The sequence below is a fragment of the Enoplosus armatus genome, chromosome 17, assembly GCF_043641665.1.
Source record: "Enoplosus armatus isolate fEnoArm2 chromosome 17, fEnoArm2.hap1, whole genome shotgun sequence".
NCBI classification, from domain to species: domain Eukaryota; kingdom Metazoa; phylum Chordata; class Actinopteri; order Centrarchiformes; family Enoplosidae; genus Enoplosus; species Enoplosus armatus.
The window spans coordinates 21,221,319-21,233,434 of record NC_092196.1 but is presented as its reverse complement, the minus strand read 5'-3'; the positions used below and the strand labels follow the sequence as shown (position 1 = coordinate 21,233,434).

Below are 12,116 nucleotides of genomic sequence, written 5' to 3'. Positions count from 1 at the left end.
GTGTCTTTAGTTTGTTAGATTTAACAAATAGACTGTAACATGCAGACAGTTGATTCTCAGTGGGATCAGCAGGACTTTCTACTCACATGGAGGCATTCATTCAGTGTTTCTATCTAAGCCTAGTTGTAGTTATATGATGTATATACAACTAAATTACAGTGGTGGACTGTAACTGTGTACATTTACTCAAGTACTGTTCTTAAGTACAAATTCAAGGTACTTGTACTTTACTAGATTATTAGCTGGAAAATGCAGCGTGTGGTATTAATATAACCACCATCTTTTCTGGTGTTCTGTGTTTGGTGCTCAACAGCCGCTCAATGATCAAAACAATCCCTTAATGAATCTGAAGTCGGTGAATCTCTTTAACCCCTTTCAGAGAGCGCCCTGCCTTCAGCCTTTCTTCAACACTTCGTCTTCACCGTCTGATGGCCACCAGTCCCAGCGCCGCCCAGCCATCCAGCAGCATGGAGGAGTCCCAGCAGCCACACCAGCCAATCAGCACGCAGCAGGAAGGAGAAGTGACCGCCGTGACCTCGCAACCGGTCAGCGCCGAGCAACAAGCCCCTCCACCGACAGCAGACGCTCCTGATGCCAAACAAAGAGAGGAGGGCAAAGACCTGGACCACCTGACAGTGATGGCTGACATGGAGACCAGTAAATACACCTGTCCTGCACCTGTGCATGACCCTCCAGGGACACCGTCCAACACTTTGTTTAGTGTTTTACCCCAAAATGTCCTTTCTCTCTTCAAAATGAAATAATTAATTAATTGATTCTTCCTACTGCGACTAGATTTCCGTCTTCATTTCATTCTCTTCTAAAAGTGATGATGGACAGTTTGAGTGAACTGAAAATGAAACTGCAGTTGATTTTGGTCTGTGAGTATTTACAGGAGCAGACGGGCAAAACAACAACAAACAGCAGCACAGTAGAAAACAACAGTACATTTACTCAAGTACTGTTTTGACATACTTGTACTTTACATTTTCTGCTACTACTGCACTGCATTTATTTGACAACTGTAGTTACTAGTTACTTTTCAGATGAATATATGTGAATAATATATGATGAGCTTATAAAATATGATGTGTAGTGTTAGATTCATAAAGTAATTAAAATCATCTTTCCTTGGACCAGGTACAACGTAAAAGGAATCAGTAATTATAATCCTATAATGCAACTGTGACAGCCTTATGAGTACTTTTACTTTTGATAATTTATGTACATCTTGTTCCTAATACTTCTGCACTTTCGAGGCAGGACTCTTGTAATAAGTAATACAGATGCTGTGAATTGCAGAATTGGTCCGATTGTTGATTCACAGTGGGATCGGTAGTACTAGCTGCTCTTTAACGCCGAATACAGGAAATTTATTGATGTTGACATCAAAGATAAGACTGAGTATCATTTGGATTTCATAATTTCTCCTCATGATTTTTATATTGTTTCAGTATGAAAATGAGCAAATGAGGTATTTTGTTTTAATTTTCAAACCTTTATTTGAAAAATAAGGTTAGCGTTACTCTGTTCAACAGATCTCAGGAAAACACTCCAACTAATAATGTGTCTCTCAGTACTTTCTGACTTCCTGTCTACGGCTCTCAGCTTCAAGCCCATTTTTCAGCCCTTTCAGTCCTCTCTGCTGACTTCTTCTCCTCCAGGTAACGGCATCGGTCCTGTGAGGGTGGACTCGTCTCCCACAGTGTCCTCTGTGTCGCCCAAGCTACAAGCTAAGCCGGGCGGCCATGCTAACGGCAGGCCTGGTTTGGGCAGCCGGTCCGGCTCGATAGCGGCAGGCTCACCCAGGCCCTCGCTCACCCGCCAGCCCAGTGCCATCACAGAGGCCACTGTGGACGGGTCCAAGCCGAGGGACTACCTGATCCTGGCCATCCTGTCCTGCTTCTGCCCGCTGTGGCCCATCAACATCGTAGCCCTCACCTTCTCCGTGATGGTACGACCTTAGACTGTGTCTTTTGGTTAGAAATGAGAAGCAAAGACCAACAAATACCAAGTAGACCATAAAACAATAAATGTCTCCATTAAAAGTTATGTTTTTATTCTACTAATTTGCAGCGACTGGTTGAAGAAAAGACATACCGACTAAAACTCCGTTTAGGTCAAAGCTGCAACAATCGATGTTTTGGCTGTTAGAAGGCAGAAAAGATGTCAGACACGCAGTAATATAACTTTTAAAATGATCATGATAGAGTTTTATCTCAAGATGATGGATAAACGATCTATCTAATGATATGAACGTCTTGCCTTTAACTCCTTTATCTTAGTGTTTTCTGTTGTTTTCTGTAAATACAAACGTTGATTTACACGTAGTTCAGTTTTAGTTTTGCTCACATGTCAACTCAAACATGTCCTCACTGTTTTTACTCTGTTCAGTCCCGAAACAGTCTGCAGCAAGGCAACATCGACGGAGCTCGCCGTTTGGGCCGCAATGCCATGGTTCTGTCCGTCGTCTCCATCTTGGGGGGGATCGCCATCATCGCCGCAGCCATCGCCCTCAACTGGGGATGTAAGTAACGTCTAACTTTTTAACCCCTTTGGACCGGATTTTCTCATAAACGAAGCTTCATATTCTGTATCAGCTTGTTCTTCATTGAAGCTACAGGGTGTTTCCACTGAGAACCAACCATTCAGTCAAATGGAAATAGAAACTTTGGGATCTCTTACATAGCAGGACTTTATAACGATATGGCTGCCAGTGAGCGAAAATGGCTCAAGGGGCTTTATACTCCTTCTAAAATGGATTTGTCACAGTTAGCCATCTCTTATTTAGTCATTCACTGAGGTCTGAAAGGACATAGAAGCCATTTGCTGAATATAAACACTGCTTTAGTAGCCGAAATGTCCTTAGCTCTAAATCAGGCTGAGCAGGGCGGCGATTTGCAGCTTTAACCAGAATACCTTTTAAATCTGCAAGAATTCACATTTCAGCTGTTTCTGAAGGGAGACAGGATGCTACCATATGTCCCAAATTCATACTATCAAACACTATCACGTGATTCCCTTTACTGATGAAGACCATAAATGCAGTAGAAAGTCAGAAATATCTAGAGGGTGGACCTTTGAGATGTGACTGCTTTATCACACACAGTGTTTCCGAGGTTGAGAATGAACTTCCAAGCTCAAATTTAAAACTAGGCTACAAATCTGGGACAGAAACTCTAAACCTTTTAAAAAGCTCTTTAAATCCAAAACTTGGCTGAAATGTTTTTTCTGTGTTTTAATATTCCACTTCATAAAAGGTTGTCGGAGACCTAAAACCGCTTTAAAATATCTGTGAAATCCTGTCTTTCTTCTGTCTCCAGTGATATTAAAATCCTGATGAAAAGCAGCTGGAATGGCGAGACCGACTTTCTGACAACATCTGACCGACTCGACGCCGCTCCCTCCGACTTCCTGAAGCACTATCGTTCTCAAGCGCCTGCACCGGATGAAAAACATGTGTTCCTGTACTTTGCTGTTGTTTTTTGCTGCACGATGAGCATGGTATGCCTGACGCTCTACCTCCGACACGACCAACCAACCGGCCCACTCCTGACACCGACACTCGATTTGGATGTGGAATAGGAGAAAAGGATGGATCACTGGATGCTCACTTCATTCTGTGGTAGCAGCTTATCTCCTCCTCAGACCGCTTTCTCTCATCCATGTGTGTCTGTTGTCATGGAAACGGGACGTTCTGATCTCTACATGAGTCTGTCTCCATGACACGGGTCCAGTACTGATGCAAACTGGGGACGGGGTTTTCACTTTTTGATGCCAAAAAATGAGACAGTTGGTGTTGGCTGAGCCGAGGCTGGAAGACGCTGCTGCTGTGATAGTTCAACATGAACCCAAGACCAACTGTGAGAGTCTTTGTACTGTGAAGAGGTGGCGCACACACAAACATAAAGGTGGACGCCGTCATGCTGCTGCGAGGCGGTCGTAGAGAGCTGAAGTCCCGACGTCACGTCACATCTCGCTGCTGTTCCATCAGTAAACTACTATCAGCCACAGACCTTCATGTTAGAATCTCTCCCCTTGCTGATTTTAAGTTATACGACAAAGCTGGTGATATTCTCTCTTATTACTGTCAACAAACCTCATGTTCAGACTCAAACCATCAACCCGTCCGTCCGTCCCTCAGTCCTGTCTCACTTCCTGTCACTTCCTGTCTCTCAGCCCATTGGTTCCTTCTGAAGACGTCAGTCTTTAAAAACTCCTCACAAACATATAGTTTCATGTTTAAAAGGCTCAGTCGTTCCCTGAAACAGCTGCTCGCTGGAGTTTTCATCAAACTAACAGCAGGAAATAGAGCATCTGCTGGGGACTATTTTCAGTGGCGGATGAATCCACATGTGGAGCTCTAGTGAGTATTTGTGGCAGCAGGACGATGTGTGTGTTCATGGTGATGAAGGAAACAACAGTGAGGCTCACTGATGAGTTTTATTAATAATAATAATAATAAGATGAAGAAGAAGAAGCTATATTTCTGTGTGGCTTGTTAGTAGAAACAGTCTTTTCTGCTTTGCGTCTGAACATGAGACTTAATGACAATAAAGAAACGAGAGAATCTCACCAGACTGGTCGTGTTGCGTCCCGCTGTCGTTCAGACAGTGAAGTAACCACGAGGCCTCCGCTCGCAGACGTTCAGGCTGCTGAAACAGAAATATGACAATGATCCCAGACGTCTGTTGCACGTCGTCACTCTTCTCTCATTTCGCTGTTTCTGTTATGACCATCTGCTCTCCAACCCTGCAGCGATGATGATGATGATGATGATGATGAAGTGTGTGTGGTGTGCTGAGCTGTGGTCGCTGTCTAAGTGCAGCTCTTTGCCTGTAACTGATTCCCGCTGAGTCCCTCTGATTCAAACATATTTAATATTCTCTGACCGCAGCAGGTGCAGTGTTTCCCCCCTAATGGACATGAAGCGATGGGCAGGTTGTCCTCTTCTAACAGATGATCTAACGTGACACGGATCGGTTTGATTTTAAAGCTCCTAGAAGACGTAGCAGGTCTGAGAAGACGTATGTTAGAGTAACTTCTGATGCTACTAACAACACTCCATACATTAGGCTGCGTCTCGATTGCATACCACATACTACAGTAATTACTAATTAAAATATATATTATACAATTATTAAACTTCACGAAGACAAAACAAACCTTCCCTGTAGCTCTTTCAGCATCACTGAAGGCAAATCATTAGATTTTTGTAACTGATTAATTGCAGCTGTGAGCAGTGGTGAAGAGTAACTAAGTACATTTGCTCACATACTTTACTTAATTTACAATTTTGAGGTACTTTACTTTAAGTATTTCCATTTACACATTCAGGTTATTAAAACTAAATATTGTCAACAAATTGAATGTGATGTGTTATTATCGGTTAAAATAAGATAGAGGGGAAATTCACCAGCTGGTAGTATATAAACTGGAATTACTACTGTGGTATTAGTACTTTTCCTGCAGTAAAAGATCGTAGTACTTCTTCCACCGCTGGCTGTGAGCATCTCCTCTGTTTCCTCTGTGCATTGCATTATAATGCTTTACATTATACTTTGTTGAGTACAGCGAGTACACTAAGCAGTTTTAAGTATGTGGTGAGTGTGCAGTCGGGACGCAGCTGTAGTGTCGTAGCATCGATCTGCGCACCACTAACATGAAGGTCTGTGATGAAGCAGCACCGTTTGTCTGACGGAGCTTCATACATAACGCTGCAAGCTTCGGTCATTTAACAAACCTGAAATCTGGACGTTTGTTCCATGTTGCTGATATTAAACCTGGCTGTAAAGACTCAGCGGCTGGGCGGCGGACATGGCTTTGGCTATGATTCGCCTCCGTTCAGGGTTTACTGGCTGATGAACAGTCAGAGATTCACACAGACGACCTGCACAGGAGCAGCTCAGTCAGCCCGTCTCTGCTGAAACCTGCGTGTTCTAACAGATTGTTTCGGGGGATCTTTGAGGAAATAAGCTGTTGTTGTGGAACTGAATCAGCCCTCCATCTTCTATAACCTGTGCATGTTTACAGTATTTATTACAGAATGCTTTTACATAAGACTGTAGCCTCACTTAGCAGGAGAGCTAACTGAGTAGCACTTTGTAGATAAATAGTACGGGAAATTGTAATATGTCCGCCCACTAAAGATATCCCTTTTTTCTCTTCGCGTTGTCATGGAGACGTAACTGACCCACAATCAACTTGCCGCCAAGAATGCACTTGATTGAGCCGTTGGTTTTTTAGAGGACGTCGCTGCACGGCTTCAAAGGTTCAGAGCAGTGACACGTTTGAACTTTGCAGGTGAGGTGAGGTCAGGTGAGGTCAGGCTCAGAGGTGGGGGGGGTGGGGGGGGGTCCTCTAAGGTTGCCTCCGTCCCGTTCTCACCTTCACTTCACCCCCTCCTGTACTGTATGTAGCATGCCTGTTTACTAATCACATTATGCAACAATGGTCCCGGCTCGATGTCAGTACGAATGCTAGCTTTCCTGATTCTTTGCTATGGTTGTGTACTTGTGTACTTGTGTACTTGTACACGGTTCTGTATGGACTTTGCTTGCGCTACCTCTCAGAGTTGCCTACAGTGTTTTATCAGCTGCGCCTCACATCGTTTTACTTTGATGATTTTAACTGACTGTTAAATTTCTTGTGCATTGTTTGTATTTGGCTCTGTTGTGTTACTATTGGAGATTTTCACTGCTGACACTGTAATTATGATATTAATGTGCAGGATTTTATATATTTCTATTATATATATATATATATATATATATATATATATATATAAAATTAGAGAATGGAGTTGTCTCACACAAGAAATGAACAGTTCTGAGGAAGATTTCTGGTAATCGTTGTGATATTAGCACCGCTGTTACTTTTCATGTGAAACTCAAACTGCCGTTCGAACGTGGGAAACAAATAAATATTAAGTCTGTAATGATCTGTTCCAATTCAAAATCCACAGTATGTGTGACAAAATAATCTCAAAATGTGATTCAACTAACTTTTCGGAAATTTAACCACATCTCACAGTCGAGAGTGGAGGCGGTGCCTTGCTGTCCGCGGGGGGGGGGGGGGTTCAAATGCTCCGTTGTTCTATCAGTAACGTAGGCCGTTGTTGTTCTCTCATGACACCAAACCAGCTGAAAAGTAATGTGTGAAAGTTGGATTGGACACCATAGATGGTAACGTTAGCTCGTCGCTTAGTGAGGAAGCAAATTTACAAAACTCAAATTCCACAACGTCACATGGATTGATTGTGTGTGTGTGTGAGTTCGACTTTGTTCATGTTAGATTTTTTGAGAAAGTGACAGCCCTTTACAGAGAGGGGCAGGATGGGTTTGACCTAGCTTAGCACAAAGACTGGAAGCAGAGGGTAACTGCTAGCTAGCCAGAGTTGAGAAATCCGCCTTTAAAGTTCTAAAGAGGAAACTGATCAATATTACATTCATTTAGTCTTCTGCATTCAAATATCAGTAACGCTCACTTTCAGACACTCTGAGTACTTTATAAAAGGATTTACTGTCCTGGATCAGCCCCCCCCCCCCCGGCCCACGCTCAAGGAAAACTCCCCAAAAAGCACAACATTAAACGTATGCAGCCCAGCACGCTTCATGGAGAAAAATAAAAAAACTCAATTGTGTCATCTTTGACAACCCTTAAACATGAAAATATTATGCTATGTTCTGTCGATTCAAGCTCATAATTTACTTTATTAACTCGAGAGCATGAATGATTAATTCAAGAGCACAATTCAACACTTCACATCTTTTTTCCTTTCTTTCCGTTCCACGACGTTGAGAACAAAGTGAAGAGAAACAGTTTCCCTCAGTAGGTGATAACGGTGCAACAGGAGCCGTAGATGTGCAGTAATAATACAAATAAGACTGATGTAATTAATAGATATACAACAGGATCAGTCCCATATAGTCTACTGGCAAATATAATATAAAGATAAAAGATAATGTATTCGGAAGCTTTGACTCTTATTATAAAATGGAGATGCTGAAAATCTTCTGCAGGACTTCTCATTTCAGACACTGTGGAGATGAAGCTGTATTTCACAACTCTTTAAGTGGCACCTGAAGGAATCAAATCCTCTTGAGTTTCTTTGTCGTCGTGTTTTGTCCGTTTTCTTCACTCCTGTTTATCATTTTCATTTCTTTTGTAAATGCTCTTTGACACCTGATTACCGGATCTTTGTATTTTTATATTTCTATTCCCATTCTCTTGATCTCTTTTGTATTTACATGGTAATCTACTGTTTGTGACGCTCAGTATAACCTGCTTGCTTTTTTAAATGGCAAGGTGGGGGGGGTCTGTATAAGCATGAGTAGACCGTCAGCCGACTTCATTATGTCATTCTCTTATTATTGATTGCTGTCTCCTGACACCGGACTCTTTTTGTGCCTGTGCATGCCTTAACTTGACTGCTTTATGGAGCATACAGAATGAGTATGGGTGTACACAATACATTTATCAAAGACACTGTTGATCTGGACTACTGATGTTGAGTATCTGATCATGTTTGAAGGTAATAAACCCAGTTAAATACCTCCTCCAGTCTGCAGGCTCATGAATCGATCTGAGGGGAAACACAGGAGGACCTTTGTTGATGTGACACATTCACTGGTGACAAAGTTGGAAGTTCATGTGTTGGTACAATTACAGGCTTCACTCGCTCTGATCCAGGACTCGAAATCTCACAGAAACCAAACCACTATTTGGACTCGCAGGTTGTCGGGCTCCAGACTAATTTGCATTTGCGAATAGTTACAGGATATGTCTAAAGCTGATCTGCTGCTGGACAACAGAGCAAAGCAAAAGTTCATGTTAACATTTGGTATTAATTCAGTTTGAGAATGTGTTTGTGTTGATTCCCTTTATATTAAACTGCATCAGTCACACACAGCATGCACCAAATGTCAACTGTGAATATATCAAGATATATGAAACGCGACGAGCCGATCAGCGTCATATTCATATTCATTCAAATACAGTATATGTCTTACAGAAATCTTAATGACAGCATTCAGTTATAGTACAAAGCCCTCTTTAACGCCTTTAATGAATTCTCTCAGCCAGCAGGAAATGCTTTTATTTTCTTAAACGTGTCTGTGCACGTGCTTTTATTTTGCAAGGTTTCTTTTTTATATGACATGAAGAAATTAAGAGAGAAAGAAGAAGTAGCAGGAGACATAACGATGGAGTGGGCTTCATTTCTTACGCCCTGTTTCTAGGATGAGAGCGCAGGTTGCCCCGGCAACCGTTGGCAAGGGAGTGAGAGCCAGCCGTGGAAGCTGGGACGGGGCAGAGACAGAGAGACAGAGAGAGAGACCTCCTCTCCTCTCTCTCTCTGTCTCTGCTTCATTTGAATTTTAGATTCTTATAAATTATTAAGAGGCCTGCTGAGGCTACAAGAGGAGAGATCAAGAGGCCGGGGGGGTGGGGGGGTTAGGAGATGAAGGAAAGGAGAGAAGGGAGGAAGACGCTGCAGAGAGGATGATATCGAGCTGTGAAAAGAAAGAAAAGAAGCAGAATGAAAGTGATGTGTTTTATGTGTGTGAGAGTTGACTGAGATGAATGGAGGCGTCTCTGGGTGTTTGTCTGTGGGCGGCTGCAGGAAGACAGACTCAACATAGATGGAGGTTGGAGGGGGGAGGCGGAGTGTCATAATGCAGCTGAGTGTGGTGAGGTGGAGCAGCAGGGGAGGAGGAGGAGGAGGAGGAAGAGGAGGAGGTGAAGACAATAATAACAGAGGAGAGAAAGCAGCTAATGACTGTAAACTGTGGTGGAAAGAATGAATGTCGTTCTGTCAGATTTCTGTTTTATAAGAACGTGAACGTCAAAGAATATTAAAGGAGTCAACAGGTCTGAGACTGACTCTGGATCTGATGACTGACTCTGGATCTGGATCTGAGACTGACTCTGGATCTGATGACTGACTCTGGATCTGGATCTGAGACTGACTCTGGATCTGGATCTGATGACTGACTCTGGATCTGGATCTGATGACTAGAGACCAGCTTCAGATGGTGATGAGGTCCTGACCCATGAGTACTCAGCAGTCCTTACTACATTACTACATGAGTACTCGGCAGTCCTTACTACATTATTACATGAGTACTCGGCAGTCGTTACTACATTACTACATGCGTACTCAGCAGTCGTTACTACATTACTACATGAGTACTCAGCAGTCCTTACTACATTACTACATGAGTACTCAGCAGTCGTTACTACATTACTACATGAGTACTCAGCAGTCCTTAATACAGTATTACATGAGTACTCAGCAGTCGTTATTACATTACTACATGAGTACTCAGCAGTCCTTAATACATTATTACATGAGTACTCAGCAAAAAAACCTGTGACACATGTTAAAGGATAATTGTTTGACACAGAAAAACTTAGGTAAACTTATTGTACTGGATGACATAAACTTGCTGCCCAATCAGCTGTCACTGTAAAGGTAAAGGGGCGGGGCCTACAGGTGAGGTCACAGGTCAAACTGCAGGTGAGTGAAAGCAGCTCTGTGAATGTGTCCTCCTGTTTGTCTGTAGCAAACTGATTTGTGATGCTAATTACAAGTAGCATGCTAACAGTAGCATGGTAGTAGCTCCAGCTGTGTGGCCTCAGCACTCTGCACAGCTTCAGTCTGGACTGTTTGAGCCTTCAGCTTGTGAACCGGCTCAGGCTTCAGGTATTTTGTTGGCAGAGGAAGCGGATTTAGGCCTCTATACACTCCATTCTCCGTGTGCTAATATGTGTACTAACGTGTGCTAATATGTGCAGGTGTCAGAGGTCCTTCGCTGCCTCTTTGTGATGTTAAAGTTCTTCTTTGAATGTTCAGTCCATGTGTTTGTCCTGGTTGGAGAGATCAGGGACCTGACGGAGAGAGCTTTTGTTTTGACCTGATGGTGCTGCGATCTGATCTGAGATCTGAGTGGGGGGGGGTCTGTGTTATTTTACCAGCTTGGTTGAAAATCTAAGAAAGTTTTGATTAATTTTGAGTAGAGCCAGAAAACTACCAGGATGTGATGATGACAGCGAGGACAGAAAAATAATTCCTCGCATCAATTATAGGAATGAACCGCTTCATTTAAACCCAAGGAAATATATATATATATATAATATATATATATATATACATATAATATATATATATATGTGTGTGTGTGTGTTATTGAATTATCATTTCAAACTTAAGTCTTCATATTTGTCAAACTATATGTTTGCCTGTGTACTAACACCACACTAATAATTCCATAATTAACCAACATAAATATAAAGATAAATAACTGACAGGTGGACACTGATGCTCAGCAGTACTCAGTAAACACTTGTTTACTTTTTACGTTGCAGAGCAGTAGTTTGTTGAAGAGGTCAGTCTTAACTTGTAAAGGTTACAAGTGCAGCTGCTGAGGATTTAAATTGTATTTTCATATTTTGTTTCATATTTCCGTCTTCAGATATCTTGATTTGTCCAAAACCCAAAGATATTCAGTTTAGAATCACAGAACAATATTCCCCCCCGAGAAGCTGCAACCAATTAATTCTCTGTCACTCGACTAATTGATTAATTGTTTCCATTTTAGATTGATCATTACTCATTCACAGGAAGTGATGCAACCATCCATTACCTTTATTATCAATTAATTGGTTGATTCTTTTTCATTTTGAATTACTTGATTAATCGTTTGGTCTGTAAAGACGTAGCTGCAGGTTCAGTGTCTGATTATAATCCTCCACCTGAGTAACTGCAGTTTTCTTTCATATTGATGGAGCTTCATGTAATCTGGTTTACCGACACAAACATGGAGGTCAAAACCTCAGCAGGCGTCTGTGAGGGACGAGGAGACTGATGGACAGATTACAGAAGACAAAGTGAAAGATATATGAGAGGAGACAGTTGAAGAGAACTACGGTCCACCTTGAGGGATTTCATTAGCCCACCATGACTGAATTATCTAATCGATGAATTGAATTAAAGAGGAGCCACCTCTCCTGCCTGATCTGCACCTGTTTGGCTGCAGTCCGGTCCGTCCTGATGTCCTCTGTGATACCAGTCCAGTCCTAAAGACTCCATCGCACCAGTACAGCACAGAGCTGAC

At 42.3% G+C, this 12,116-nt stretch overlaps 1 protein-coding gene across 1 annotated transcript; it reads left to right on the top strand.

The window, feature by feature from the left end:
- Positions 1-428: 428 nt before the first annotated feature.
- LOC139300053 (trafficking regulator of GLUT4 1) lies at positions 429-10,920 on the top strand. Its single transcript, XM_070923028.1, has 5 exons — positions 429-657; positions 1,665-1,954; positions 2,395-2,527; positions 10,461-10,519; positions 10,798-10,920. The coding sequence occupies exons 1-5, from the start codon at positions 429-431 to the stop codon at positions 10,918-10,920; spliced, it is 834 nt and encodes a 277-aa protein (XP_070779129.1).
- The last annotated feature ends 1,196 nt before the right edge of the window (positions 10,921-12,116 follow it).

Coding starts and splice junctions, on each gene's coding strand:
- LOC139300053 (XM_070923028.1), top strand. CDS start 429: ATGGCCACCAGTCCCAGCGCCGCCCAGCCATCCAGCAGCATGGAGGAG. Junction 658..1,664: donor GATGGCTGACATGGAGACCA/GTAAATACACCT, acceptor CTTCTCCTCCAG/GTAACGGCATCGGTCCTGTG. Junction 2,528..10,460: donor CATCGCCCTCAACTGGGGAT/GTAAGTAACGTC, acceptor CTGCCCAATCAG/CTGTCACTGTAAAGGTAAAG.